We start from the raw sequence: 12,167 nt of genomic DNA on the forward strand, positions 1-12,167 counted from the left end.
TTCCCACCCCAGTTGTTTTTTTTTTTTTTTTTTTTTTTTTTTGCCCCTCTTTTTATTTTGTCTTCGCTTATATGCACTTACCCCCAATGCTTCCCGGCACGCGTCAAAGAAGGCACAGGGAGGGAATCGGGCAGTTTAAAGAATAGATGAGTTGATCGGAAAAGAAAAACAAAACAAAACAAAACAAAAGCAAAAAAAAAAAAAAAAAGAAAAAAAAACAACAACAAAAAAACAAAAAAAGTCTTTTTCATTGGGTCTATTCTTTTGGTTGTTACTGTTATTATTTTTGTTTCGATCGTTTCTTTTTTTTTTTTTTTTTTGACTGGGAATGTTTCTTCTTGTGATAACCATCACGATAATGCCCATGGCTATTTGTTGCGAGGGATGAGTGGGGCATTTTGTGCTTGGTACCTCATGCGTCTATTTCAGTGCCTTTTTTTTTTTGTCTGTGTGTGTTTTGCTTGTGCCGATAATTCCTTACTTCTGCCTAATTTTTTTTTGTTGTAAGCTTGTTCGGAAATCTTCTGGTGTAATTGTGTGTGTGTGTGTGCGCTCGTATGTGTCTTGGGAGAGGCGGTTCATATGTGGTGCGCACATGTTTGGTTTGTGGCCTGTAATCTTGCGTGGGTGTCTCTCTTTCTTTCTTTCCTTTTTTCCTTTTTTCTCTATTCGTCTGTCTGTCTGTTGGGGGGTGGGAGTGCCGGCGTGGCGGATGGTTTCCTTCACCTGCAACTACTGCCACGACGTGGTGAAGAAGCCGAAGGTCAATGGCCACGCCGCGCAGTGCGGTTTTGCCTCTTTCACGTGCGTTGACTGCATGGAGGTGTTTGACCTGCAGACGATCAAGCAGCACACGTCATGCATCACCGAGACGGAGAAGTACCAGGGGAGGTGGCGACAAAACAGAGCGCCGGCGGCAGCAGCGCGGAGATGCGTCGATGGTTCGGACGACAGCGACGGCGATGGGAACGACAACAACAAACGGCAGCCGCTGCGTCCACCCCGCCCGCCCATGAATTTGAGCAGCGACTCCGACTCCGACGATGATACGTGGGTAACGGGGGGGAAGAAGAAGGCAGTGATGGAGAAAAACAAGGGACGTAACGGGAGTCCCAACGGGTCTTCACAAAAGCGGGCGAAAACGACGTCACCGTCCAACAAAAATATGGAAGCGAAGAGCGGATTGAAGCGCCAAAAACATGAGGAGTTGCTCGAGTTGCCGCGGGCAGTGACGGCGGCGGACTGCATTGTGCCAAGCTTCGTGCTGGGCACCGACGAGGAGGTGGCGGAGGTGACCCGTTGGATCATCGAGGAAGCCGGCGAGACACCGCTCACCGTGCGGGCGCTCGCAAAGAAGCTGGTCGAGAGGTACAACACCCGCATCGCAAAACATTTGCGGCACGCCATTGAGACGGCGATTCAAAATGGAAAGTTGCGTGTGGAGGGTGGCACGGTGAATTTGCCCTGAGTTGCAGAGTTAACGTGTTGTTGTGGCTGCTTCCCGCCTGGCATTTCGCGGGAGGGGAGGGAACTGACACGAAAGAGAAGGGGAGAGCACATATATAAACGGATAGAAATATATATGTTTGCGTGTGTGTGAAGTTAAGGGGCTCTACGGGGTCCATTGGCGACGAATAAATTTTTGAATAAAATAATCGTGAAGGAAAACCGAAGGGGGGAATGAAGGAGACCGTCGGCAGCAGTGAGAAGAAAAGCGTGTTCTTTTTTTTTTTTTTTTTTTGAAATGATCTATGCGTGTGTGTGTGTGTGTGTGTGAGTGCGGCGACTATGATTGGGGTCACCGCTGCATTTTTGTGTTTACTTCAGTCTTTGGGTTGTTTGTGATCTGCAAATAAGGGAATAAGAAAACAAAAGAAGGAAATAAACGAAGGAAACGGGGGTCAACAACAACAAGAAGAACTTCAAGGCCGAGAAGGGAAACAACACGACAAGAAGCCGAGGAAAAGGAAGAGGTGGAGAAAGAGAATACACACGGAATCCGTCACAAAAAAAAAAAAAAAGAAAAAAAAAGAAAAAAAAAAGAGGAGAGGAAGAAAGGAGGGGTGGCATTTGTTATATCATTTATTGACAGCAACATATACGGTGGTAACGCATGGGGGATTTACCTTCCAATGAGAGAATTGGCTCGCGAGTGGTTTTCTCTGCGCAGCGTTCGCCTGCATCGGTGCTTGAGGATCCATTAGCACAACAACGGGAGAGCGCCGATTTTGCGTTGGAGAGGACACGGGAAAATTCAGAGGGTAGTGGTCACAATGCGTCCAACATTCTTCTGATTGATCCCAAAAAGATCAGTGACTTTATGCGTTTTCGAGTGATGTTTATTGGAATGCTTCTTTTTATCAGCTCCTCCACGCAGGGGCTTCACGCGCTCTTTGCCCTGTACATGGAGAAGGTCTACATGTATGACGTACGCACAATGGTAGACATTTTTGCAGCAGGTACGGCCTTTGGCTTGTTTGTCTTTCCGTTTGGAGCCATGTATGACTTTTTTGGACCGAAGATTGTCATTGGAATAGCTACGGCAATAACTTCTCTGAGCCACCTTTTGTTTGGTTTGACCTTCGCCGGACACATTGATGCATCAAAGACGCGATTTTGTATTTACTTTGCCATGATGAACTGGGGCTGCTACGCCTTTGACGTGGCGGCATTACCTGCCATTTTGACCTACGCGCCTCGTGACCGCGCTCAACCGACGGGTGTAATGAAAACATTTTCCGGTATGGGCGCTTCCTTGATTTCGTGTATGTTCCGCGGCTTTTTTAAAAATCGTTACGACCACTTGATGTACTTTCTCATGGCGATCGTTCTTGGATTTGGACTGATTGGGACCTTCTGCTTAAGCAACGCTCCGTACGAAGTGACTCGGTGGGAGGATTCTCGTATCTCACTGAAGGAACGACTGAGGCGGCATCTTATTCGGAATCGTTACATGTCGCAGCTTTTGCCAAAGCGTCGCTTCTACATTTTGTCTTGTCTGTTGCTGGTTATGAATGTGTATCTGTCTATACAAGCCGTTTGTGCAGCATATTTCCAAAAAGAAATGACGGAGGGGCAATACAGGGGCATAGCTATTGGCGCCATTGCGATTGTTTTGGGTATTCTTCTTCTTTTGGTTCCCCTACATGCCCTTGATGGAGATACGCCACAGGATCATACTGTCCTTGAACGCGCGAGAGAAAAGGAGCGTAAGTTGGCAGAGTTACGAAGGCTGCGTCTGGCACGCGAGAGGGAAGAAAAGGATGCTGAAAAAGAAGAAGAACGCGCACAAAAAGCTGTGGCCCACCAGAATGCAGGGGACGTGGCCATTGAAGTGAAAGACTTGCCTAGGATTTTAGTGGATCAATCGTCACCGCATGCAGACGGGCATTCCGTGCTGTATGATAATTCCCTGCAGCACAAAGACGGGGAAAAAGATGATGAAGATGGTGAGGAAACACAACACCGCAGGTATCTTCCTTTGGACCCCGAAGTGAGTCTTTTTGAGGCGGATGATTTAATTCCAATTGAAGCGAGGGATGACGATGCTTCCCGAAACAGCCGGCAACGGTTGGGTAATACTTCTATCGCCACTAGAGTGTCGGTCTCCAATGTTTCCTTGGCGGCTCGTAGGAAAGACAATGAAGGCGCCGAAATGGATTTTATTACGCGTGAATTGTCGACATACGATCGGCCACACGTTGAGACCATCACTGTCTGTGGTGAAGTCTTTGTTACACCCGTTTATGAGACATCATTTTTGCTGAGCTTGACGTATGTGGATTTGTGGCTGCTTTTTTACACCGTATTTGCCGTTTGGGGCGTTGGCATAACGTTGACAGCGAATTGGAACATCCGAATTATGGTTGGCAGCGTCTTCAAGGGTTTGGATTACCAAACGTATGTTCTTTTTGCCACTTTGGCAGGTATTTCAACTGCGTTTGGTCGGGTGGCTATTGGTGGGTATGAGGTTCTTCTGCTTTACATTGGTAAAAGGAGAGGTGTTATGTTGCCCGCTACTATCGCACTTCCTGTGCCCAGTGTGATGTTGTCACTGGCTCTCATCTTTTACCTTTCCTTTCCTGGAAATTATTCACTTCTCGTGGTTTATATAATTGCCGCCGTCGCCTACGGTTTCAGCACTTCAATGACCATATATGTCATTGGTATTATATTTAAGCGTGACATTGGAATGCACTACGGGTTTTGCTTCTTAGGTGCCGCCCTTGGCATTGTGTTGCTGTACCGCGTGCTCCTTTTCCATGTGTATGATCATCACAAATCAGGTTTGACCCCCAGTTTACAGGTGAATAAAGAAGGTATTTGCATGGGAAAGGAATGCCTGCAGAAGACGCTGATTGTGTACCTCATTCTTGTCTTTTTGTCTATCGGCACGAGTATCTGGCTGCACTACCGCTACTGGAAGTTGGTTCACGGCAAACTGAAGCATAAGCGCGTTATAACACACTTTGTGAAGAAGCGTCTTCGCCGAATAAATAGAAGACGGGAAAAATGCCACGCAACAGAGGAAGGGGCACAACAACAACAACAAGAAGAAGAAGAAGAGGAAAAGCGATAGCTCCTTTTCTTTTCTTTTTTTATTTATTTTATTTTTCAAATTATTCGCCGCAATCACCTTGGTGAAGGCATTTAATATGATATCTGATATTTTTGTTTAATTTTTTCGTCTAACACACTGCTTTTTATTTTTATTTTGTTTTGTAGTCCCTCTTCTGTCTGGATTAGTTGTTTTGTTTACTTTATTATTATTATTATTATTATTATTATTTGCCCACCTAATCCGTATGACCAACGAATCAAAAGCCCGTAGATTTATTTTTGAAGAAAGAGCCGTAGGAAGGGGAGGGAAAGTCACGAAGAGCGGATATCCATCGGTGTGTGTGTGTGTGTGTGATGATGATGATGGATTAACAGAGATGTATAAATGAGAACAGAGAAGACAGGGGGATGGGAAGGAGAAGGGCGCACACAGCGTCATTCCCCTTGCTAGCAGTGTCGTTGTGTGCTAGATGCCCGCCAAAGGGGGCTGGTGGACGAGTCATTTTTTTAAAACGGTTTAGCCCCTAGAAATATATTGTGACCGGTTTAATGAAGGATGCAAGGTTTTTTTTTTTTTGCCCCGTGTTTGCATCGCCGACACGTCGCTGATGCTGTTCTAACTTCTTTTTTTTTTTTTGTGTGTTTTTTTCTCAATACGTTCGCTTTATTTTTTTTTTGTTTAGTGGAGCACGTTCTAAGGTGTCGGGTACGTTTTTTTTTTTCTTTTTTTTTTTTAAATTCCCTGACCCTCTGCTGCCTTCTGCAAGGGGGAGTTTTTTGGCTGCGGGACCCCTTTTTATGAACTTTCACTTGGTGGCTTTAGGACACGCCTGGTGGCTGTACATTGAGTTATGTGAACCGCTTGGCCCCTCTGATGTGTGAGTGTTGGGCAGTTCTCATTCGGTTTAGGTTGCCGGGCACACTGAGCCCCACCGCGATCCTTTTCTTTTATGTTCTGCTTTTCTTTCTTATTGTGGGAAGAAGGGGCAGGGCCTCAGAGAGGGGGGCATTTTCCACGCGGAAGCGTTGGGTTAAAGAATATTTCTGTTTCACTTTGAGGAACGTTGTTTGTGTGTTTTTGTGATCATTATTTTTTCTTTTTGGCTGCTGTATTTGTGAGTGTGCGCGTTTTTGTTTTTCACTTGCTTGCAGAGGATGGAGCACCAAATTGCGAAGTGCTGACGATTCGGACATGCGGTGCGGCATCCAGTCACGGGAGGTCGTCTGACATTTTCGAGCCTCATCGAGTGTATCGGCGTGAAAAGAAATGGGCATGCTTTCCCCTAGAACCCAGATAAGAATGCGTGCGCTCCGCTGCACGAGAAAAGTTTATGGTTGACCCTTCCAGCATGACGGCAGACAATTCTTGCGTCCAGTGGCGTGTGCGGTTTCCTCGTCTGGCTCTTCCAATTGTATGCCCTCCTTGCTTGTTGTGGAACGCGGAGATAAAAAGTCATGGTACAATTGATAGATGATCTGTTCCGCATGCGGATGCTGATAGCCGGCATTTATCTCGCGCTTGGCATTTCGTCCATGTACGGTTTCAGCATCTTCACGGATCATCTGCGGAACAAGTACGGGTATTCGCAGAGCGAAATCACGACAATCAGCACGGTCGGGATTTGCGTGGGCTACTGCGGGTTTCATGCCGGAGTGCTGTTTGACTACGTGGGTCCCACAGTCCTGCTTCCGCTTGGGGGTCTCTTTGGATGCCTGGGCTTTGTTCTGTTTGGGATGACATTTGACGGCACAATTACCACATCGAGCGTGGCGCTCTTTGCTCTTTACCAGGGAATCACCTCCCTTGGCCTTCCGATGATGGATGTTTCTTCCGTCATGTCGCTGATGCTGCAGTTCCCCTTGGAGCGCGGCTATGTGGTACTGATCATGAAGACGTTTAATGGGCTTGGAACCGCTGTGCTGATGGCGTATTTCAACGGCTGGTTCAAGGCGGCGAACTCTGATCAACCTGAGGAGAACAACTACTCCGGCTACGCGTACTTTACTGGGGGACAGATTCTGCTGTGCTCTCTCATCGGCGCGTGCTTCACGCGGTTGCCGACGTACTTTCCGTGCTCGTGGACAAAAAAGCGTCTGAGCAGTGAGGAGGCCGCGGAGCGGGAGAAAACGCTTGACCTGTACATGAGCCAGCATGTCTGTGGGGAGTGCTGTTGGACGCATGGCCATGGGGTATCTCGATATGAAGTTGTCCGCGTTACAGCGTGCAGGCAAGACAAGGACACTGACGACCATTGCACTTCCCATTGGCTCCCTGTTGTTGGTGGTGGCGCACTTCCTCTTTGCCGTGCTACCGGGGAATGTGCTGCTGCTGCCGTTTTTGCTTGGAGCCATGGGCAACGGCGTTGGCTGGGGTGTGGGCGTGATCGCTTTACGGATTATGTACTCTGAGGATATTGGCAAGCATTATAACTTTTGTTTCACGTCCGGTGCCGTTGCTTCTATTGCGCTGAACCGCTTCATGTTCGGAGAGATGTACGGTCGTGAAGGAAAGAAGATGGTTCTGTACCTTTTTCACGTCGTTTGTGAATGCGTGAAGGCAATTTTTTTTCATCTGTTGGGGTTAAGCAAGTCGGCATTCTCCATCCCTGTGCTCATGAGCCGAAGATGTTTTAAATATTCTGCCTGACCGTTTCTGGAATCGATACTGGATTGCATCGATAATATTTATCTTGGATTGGATTTTCTGTGTGTGTGTGTGTGTGTGTGTGTGTGTCATTGTTTCCTAACTTCTTTTATACAAGCTTATTAAGGCGTTTTTATGTACGATAGGAGAATTAATTCTATTTTTCAGTACGACGTTGTTATTTTGATGGTTGAAAGATGCAGTCGTTTGGGAGGGTTGAAGAGAATGCGTATTCCGCGTGTAAGCACTCAGTTACAGTTTTGTTGTTTCTTTTGTTAGAGATTCTGTTGTGTCGCTGCCGCGGGTGCACTGCTGCATATATTAGCATTATTACTATTCATTTATTTGTTTTTGTGGTTACGGAGAGTCATAACTAGAAAGCAGCGCGGTGAGGGGCAGCTGAGCGGGTTCAATGTGTGGTATATGCTGCACCCTGCTTTTGCACGGGCGGCGGGGTCTCCAGGACTTGGTGGTTTGCAATGAGGGCGTTGTCGAGCGTGCAGCGCTTCACCAGTCGGTGCGACGTCGTGGTCCGGATGCATTTGCGTCGCTTCAACTTGAAATTGCCCCTGGCGTGCGTGTTGAGGCGGCAAGCGCTGTTCTTTGTTTACGCGGTGTGGGTGGCGGTGGCGCCATTGTCGCTGAGGGTTGCAGTGGCAAAAACCAAGGAATACCGCAGCCGGCGATGGCGGCACGCGACTGTTTCTGCTCACATGCACCATCATGTCTGTCGTTTCTTGAGTGGAATGGAGAAGTATTTGGTGGGGCACTACACTTGTCTCCGGGAGTCTCAGACACAACTGTTGTTCTTGACCGTCTGCATCAGCTGGAACACGGATTCACGGCAGAACTGTGCGACGGAACCAACGGTGCGGATGGAGTTTGTGGTGCCGCAGCTTTGGCCACGGCCCAGGCCTCTTTTGCGGAAGCATGTGTGCATTTCTTTGAAACTGACATTGAGGGGCCGTACGCCTTTGTGTACTACGCCCACTCCCTGCAGTTATTTCTGTTTGGCCGGGATCCACTTGGGCGACGCTCCCTTCTTTTGCATGTGGCCTCGGCATTTCCAGAAAAGGGAGAGGGAGACGAGAACGGCGCCTCCGAAAACCATTCCGTGGAAGTGACGATATCTTCAGTGGCGGAAGGACACTTTGATGCAAGCTGCATAGTGGTAAAATCCGCGGGAAGAGGCAACAAACGAAGGAGATGTGAGTGTCGTGGCCAATCCGATGTGAGTGATGGGAATAACCATAGCGATGATGACCGTGCCGAGTCCTTCGTGGCTTTTCCTTCTTCCGGTTGCAGCTGCTGGCAGGAGATTCCCAACACGGGTCTCTTCGCCATTAGTGTGGTAGCGTCCCAACAGAATTCTCTGGTTTCCCATCACCCCTGGACGGTCGATCACGGTATACATCCATTACTGCGATTTCAATCTTGGCCGCAGTCCTCTTCGGCGACAGGAAGATTGAGAATGAAAGATGAAGAAACTGCTGAGGATGAGTACCCTGCGATTATTCGATGCCTTTTGCGGGAGAGTGGTAAGCCTTCCCTCACTTCGTTGAAGGACTTCTTGGATTTCGATCTCAAGATGGCTGCACGCTATCTTAATGCTCTTTGGAGAGCTGTGGAGGTGCGTGTGAAGGCCGAAAACTGCGGTGATGATCCCACTCGTCCAATTGGAGTGTTGTTTTCTGGAGGTATTGACTGCACCGTGCTAGCTGCCATTGCACACTACGTTCTACCCGTCACCACCCCTATTGAGCTAATCAACGTGGCTTTTGGAGATGTTCCAGAGCTCGCGCCCGATCGAGTGGCCACGTTTAGGGCTTTTGAGCAGCTGCTACGATTGCCAACACGTTTGAAGGAAGACAATCACGAGATATTTTGCGCTAATGGCAGGGAATGGCGTCTTGTGCTTGTGGATGTTCCTCATAACGCCAACTTGTCTCACGTTCAGAGCCTAGTGTGCCCGGGATCCTCCGTCATTGACATGAGTATCGGTACTGCACTATGGCACGCTGCCCAGGGCTGTGGTCGAGTGCAGCGTGTCCGTGCCGAAGAGGAATTGGTGTCTCGAATGCGGTCAAAAAATTCTTTGTGCGGTCGCCATAAATTCTACCGAGTGTCAACGGAGGAGAAAAAACCCTGCGAATTGGAAGGAATTATCCCTACATGCGGGGACGCCGCAGATGAGACAAAATTTGTCCCGTTGATTGAGGCTATCATCTCGGAATTGGAGGCGTTTAATGAGGAACCGTCATCTCCTGTGCTGTTGTCAACCTTGGGAAAAGATCACAGGACGACACTGCGTCCCGTGCTGACGAAATACGGGTACAAAAAACTGGGACCGTATCTCAACGACGCGTCCGCGGCTGGCTTGATTGCCTTTGCTAGGCGTGACGAGGCTCCGTCCAAAGCCGTGCGCCTGGTGAGGCCGGCAGACATGGGGAAGGTGCAGCGAGTGGTTCCTGCAAAGTGGCTGGTTAGCGATTGTGATTTTTCTCCGTTAGGGTCATGCGCGGATAACTACACTTGCGAGGCTCGTGTTTTGCTCCTTGGGATGGGGGCAGATGAGACGCTTGGCGGGTACACTCGTCACCGTCGAGCCTTCGAGCGCCATGGAGTAAAAGGCTTGGTAGAGGAACTTGGCCGCGATTTTGCAAGACTGTGGAAACGGAACTTGGGGCGTGATGATCGCGTGGTGTGCGATAGCGGGAGGGAAGGCCGGTATCCCTACTTGGACGAGGGAGTGCTTGCAACACTCTCTTCAATAGCGGCAGAGGCCTACCGATGCGCCATCGATACGACACACAGGACGACCGCTATTCCCGTGGATGAAGATAGGGCGCTGCAAGAGGCACTCGCGCCCGCGTGTTGTTTCACTGCTGAAGACGGTGCGCCCGGTGTGGGTGACAAGAAGATCCTGCGTCAGTGTGCGTCCATGTTGGGGCTTGGCGATGTAGTGCGGCTACAGAAGCGTGCAATTCAGTTTGGTTCCCGTGTCGCACAGGCCCCTTCTTGACTGACAGCAAGCATTTTGGTGTAAATCTCAGATTAAAGGCATGAACGAGAAAGATGCAGATTGGAGCGTGTTCTGTTCTGGTGGTGGGTGGGGGCACCACTGCATTGGATTCCACGGCTGCATTTTCCTCTTCTGATATTGGGTCCGGACAGTCCCTCTCTCTTCCCGCCTTCTTCTTTGGGTGTAACAAAAGGTGCGGGGATGCGTGAGCTCTGATCAGACTGCAGCGAAATAAATAAAAAAATAATAGAAAAAAACATAAAGGAACGGAAGAATGGTAGTGCGCTTTCCGCCCAGTGGGTTTATGGGCCGCGTGGGCATCATTGGTGGGACGCCAGCTTCTGCGTTGGTCCTCTCTTGCTCCTGCAGGTCATTCATTGAACACAGCTCAGACCCAAAGCGGTGGTGGAGTCCGGCGAAGGCGGAGGTCAAACGGCGCCACCCAGGAGTGAGACTTGGCTCCGAGTTTGCGCGCATACGGGAGCAGGGTGAACTGGAGCAGCAGCTCGTTGACGCTGACAGGTTTACGGATTGGAACATGGTGTCGGGCTTCGCAATCGGCGCTGCCATCCTGCTTGTGTTTCTTAACGTGATTATGGAGATGGTGGAGCCAAACTCTCCACCTGAGTACACGCCATTTTCTCCGTTTTCCGAGCTTCATAAAAGAGATGGGGAGGAATGAGGTCAAATTTTCTTCCTTGCCTTTTTTATTGGCTGAGGAGGAGGAGACCAACAAACGCAATTTCCACTTTGGACACACACACACACACACACACAGTGTATTTTTTTGCTCATTTGTATTGTTGTTAATATTGCCGTGTTTGTTTGTTTGTCCAAGTCTGTTTATTGTTGTTGTTTTTTTCTTCCCGGAGAGGGGGAGTAGGAGTGGGTGGCTGCCCTTATTTGTTTATGCATGTAAATGCCTCTCTTGACGGTGGAGCTTCTTGTATGTACGTATATTTTATTTTTTGTGCATTTGTGTTTGCTTCTGGAGAGGGTGAGTTGACAGATTGGAGAGTATACCTGGGAGGAAGAAACATGCGGAGGCCTCTCTCGGACGAAGAGCGTGCGGCGAAGGAGGCCCGCCTGGCGGAGCTTCGTCGCCGAGTGAATGCGCGGGACGGTGACTCGTCCTCGTCGGCGGCGGTTCCCGATCAACCCCACAACACTTACGCCTCCGAGGACGCACAGGATAGCGATGATTACGATGACGATGATGAATTCTTCCAGGAGGCAGAGCGGGCTCAGAAAGGCACGGCAGGCGTCTGCATGTACGCGAAGCCAATGGGTGAGTTGATGGGAGAGACGGTGGAGACGGGGCCGAACGCCAGGCGGTGCACCGTTGGCGACTTTGAACTGCTTCGCCTGGCGAAGATGGGGGATCTCCTTTCCTTCAAGGAGTTCTCGGCTATCGTCGGTATTGACCCCACTGCCTTTCAAGACAATCACGGACGAAATGCACTTCATTACGCGGCAGACAGTGGGGGTATTTCGATGCTTCAGTACCTAATAGAGAAGAAGGTGCCATTTACAAGGGATGAGAAGAAAATGACACCTGTTGACATCGCCGTGCTGAATCAACACAAGGACGCCGCAAGGCTGTTGACCGAAAATTTTTCCGAAGCGGCCGAGGCACTGAAAAACTATGAAGAAGCCCTTGAGATTTTCACGCAGCCGCCGCCGAAATTCACGATGTCGAAGCCCGCCCCGCCTGTCCCGAAGGAATCACGTCCCCGCGTCTTTTGGAAAGATGGGGGAGCTGGTGCCCCTGACACCACGAGAACGAATGGTGCGGACGCAGCTCCTTTTACGGTCTCGCAGCTTACGGATGCACATCACGATCAGGTTGTGAGCGCCCTGGGCGGTGTGGTCCTGACGTACGAGAGCCACGGGTTTCACAATTGGCTCCCACCCGCAGAGACCAAAACGCTGACTGCGACA

The 12,167-nt window shown here is 49.4% G+C and overlaps 6 protein-coding genes across 6 annotated transcripts, besides 13 other annotated features; all 6 read left to right on the forward strand.

Moving 5' to 3' along the window:
- Positions 1-12,167: a sequence feature (heterozygous, non-Esmeraldo-like haplotype).
- Positions 16-42: a microsatellite.
- Positions 160-240: a microsatellite.
- Positions 596-1,468, forward strand: Tc00.1047053510001.10 (hypothetical protein, conserved; the record flags this gene model as incomplete). Its single annotated transcript, XM_801993.1, has 1 exon — positions 596-1,468. One exon carries the CDS (start codon positions 596-598, stop codon positions 1,466-1,468), a length of 873 nt encoding a protein of 290 aa, XP_807086.1.
- Positions 631-665: a microsatellite.
- Positions 1,753-1,780: a microsatellite.
- Positions 2,007-2,042: a microsatellite.
- Positions 2,114-4,579, forward strand: Tc00.1047053510001.20 (hypothetical protein, conserved; the record flags this gene model as incomplete). Its single annotated transcript, XM_801994.1, has 1 exon — positions 2,114-4,579. The coding sequence occupies one exon, from the start codon at positions 2,114-2,116 to the stop codon at positions 4,577-4,579; it is 2,466 nt and encodes an 821-aa protein (XP_807087.1).
- Positions 4,525-4,572: a sequence feature (GA-rich).
- Positions 4,594-4,624: a sequence feature (AT_rich).
- Positions 4,761-4,789: a microsatellite.
- Positions 5,272-5,295: a microsatellite.
- On the forward strand, positions 6,016-6,969 carry Tc00.1047053510001.31 (hypothetical protein, conserved; the record flags this gene model as incomplete). Its single annotated transcript, XM_801998.1, has 1 exon — positions 6,016-6,969. The coding sequence occupies one exon, from the start codon at positions 6,016-6,018 to the stop codon at positions 6,967-6,969; it is 954 nt and encodes a 317-aa protein (XP_807091.1).
- Positions 7,266-7,294: a microsatellite.
- Tc00.1047053510001.40 (hypothetical protein, conserved) lies at positions 7,617-10,226 on the forward strand (the record flags this gene model as incomplete). Its single annotated transcript, XM_801995.1, has 1 exon — positions 7,617-10,226. One exon carries the CDS (start codon positions 7,617-7,619, stop codon positions 10,224-10,226), a length of 2,610 nt encoding a protein of 869 aa, XP_807088.1.
- Positions 10,456-10,483: a sequence feature (AT_rich).
- Tc00.1047053510001.50 (hypothetical protein, conserved) lies at positions 10,501-10,908 on the forward strand (the record flags this gene model as incomplete). The annotated part of the gene is made up of 1 exon (XM_801996.1): positions 10,501-10,908. One exon carries the CDS (start codon positions 10,501-10,503, stop codon positions 10,906-10,908), a length of 408 nt encoding a protein of 135 aa, XP_807089.1.
- Positions 10,981-11,003: a microsatellite.
- Tc00.1047053510001.59 (hypothetical protein, conserved) lies at positions 11,136-12,167 on the forward strand (the record flags this gene model as incomplete). The annotated part of the gene is made up of 1 exon (XM_801997.1): positions 11,136-12,167. A coding segment is annotated over one exon (1,032 nt), but the record flags the coding sequence as incomplete, so codon positions are not given.

This window comes from Trypanosoma cruzi, genomic scaffold (genome assembly GCF_000209065.1).
Source record: "Trypanosoma cruzi strain CL Brener 1047053516573 genomic scaffold, whole genome shotgun sequence".
NCBI classification, from domain to species: domain Eukaryota; phylum Euglenozoa; class Kinetoplastea; order Trypanosomatida; family Trypanosomatidae; genus Trypanosoma; species Trypanosoma cruzi.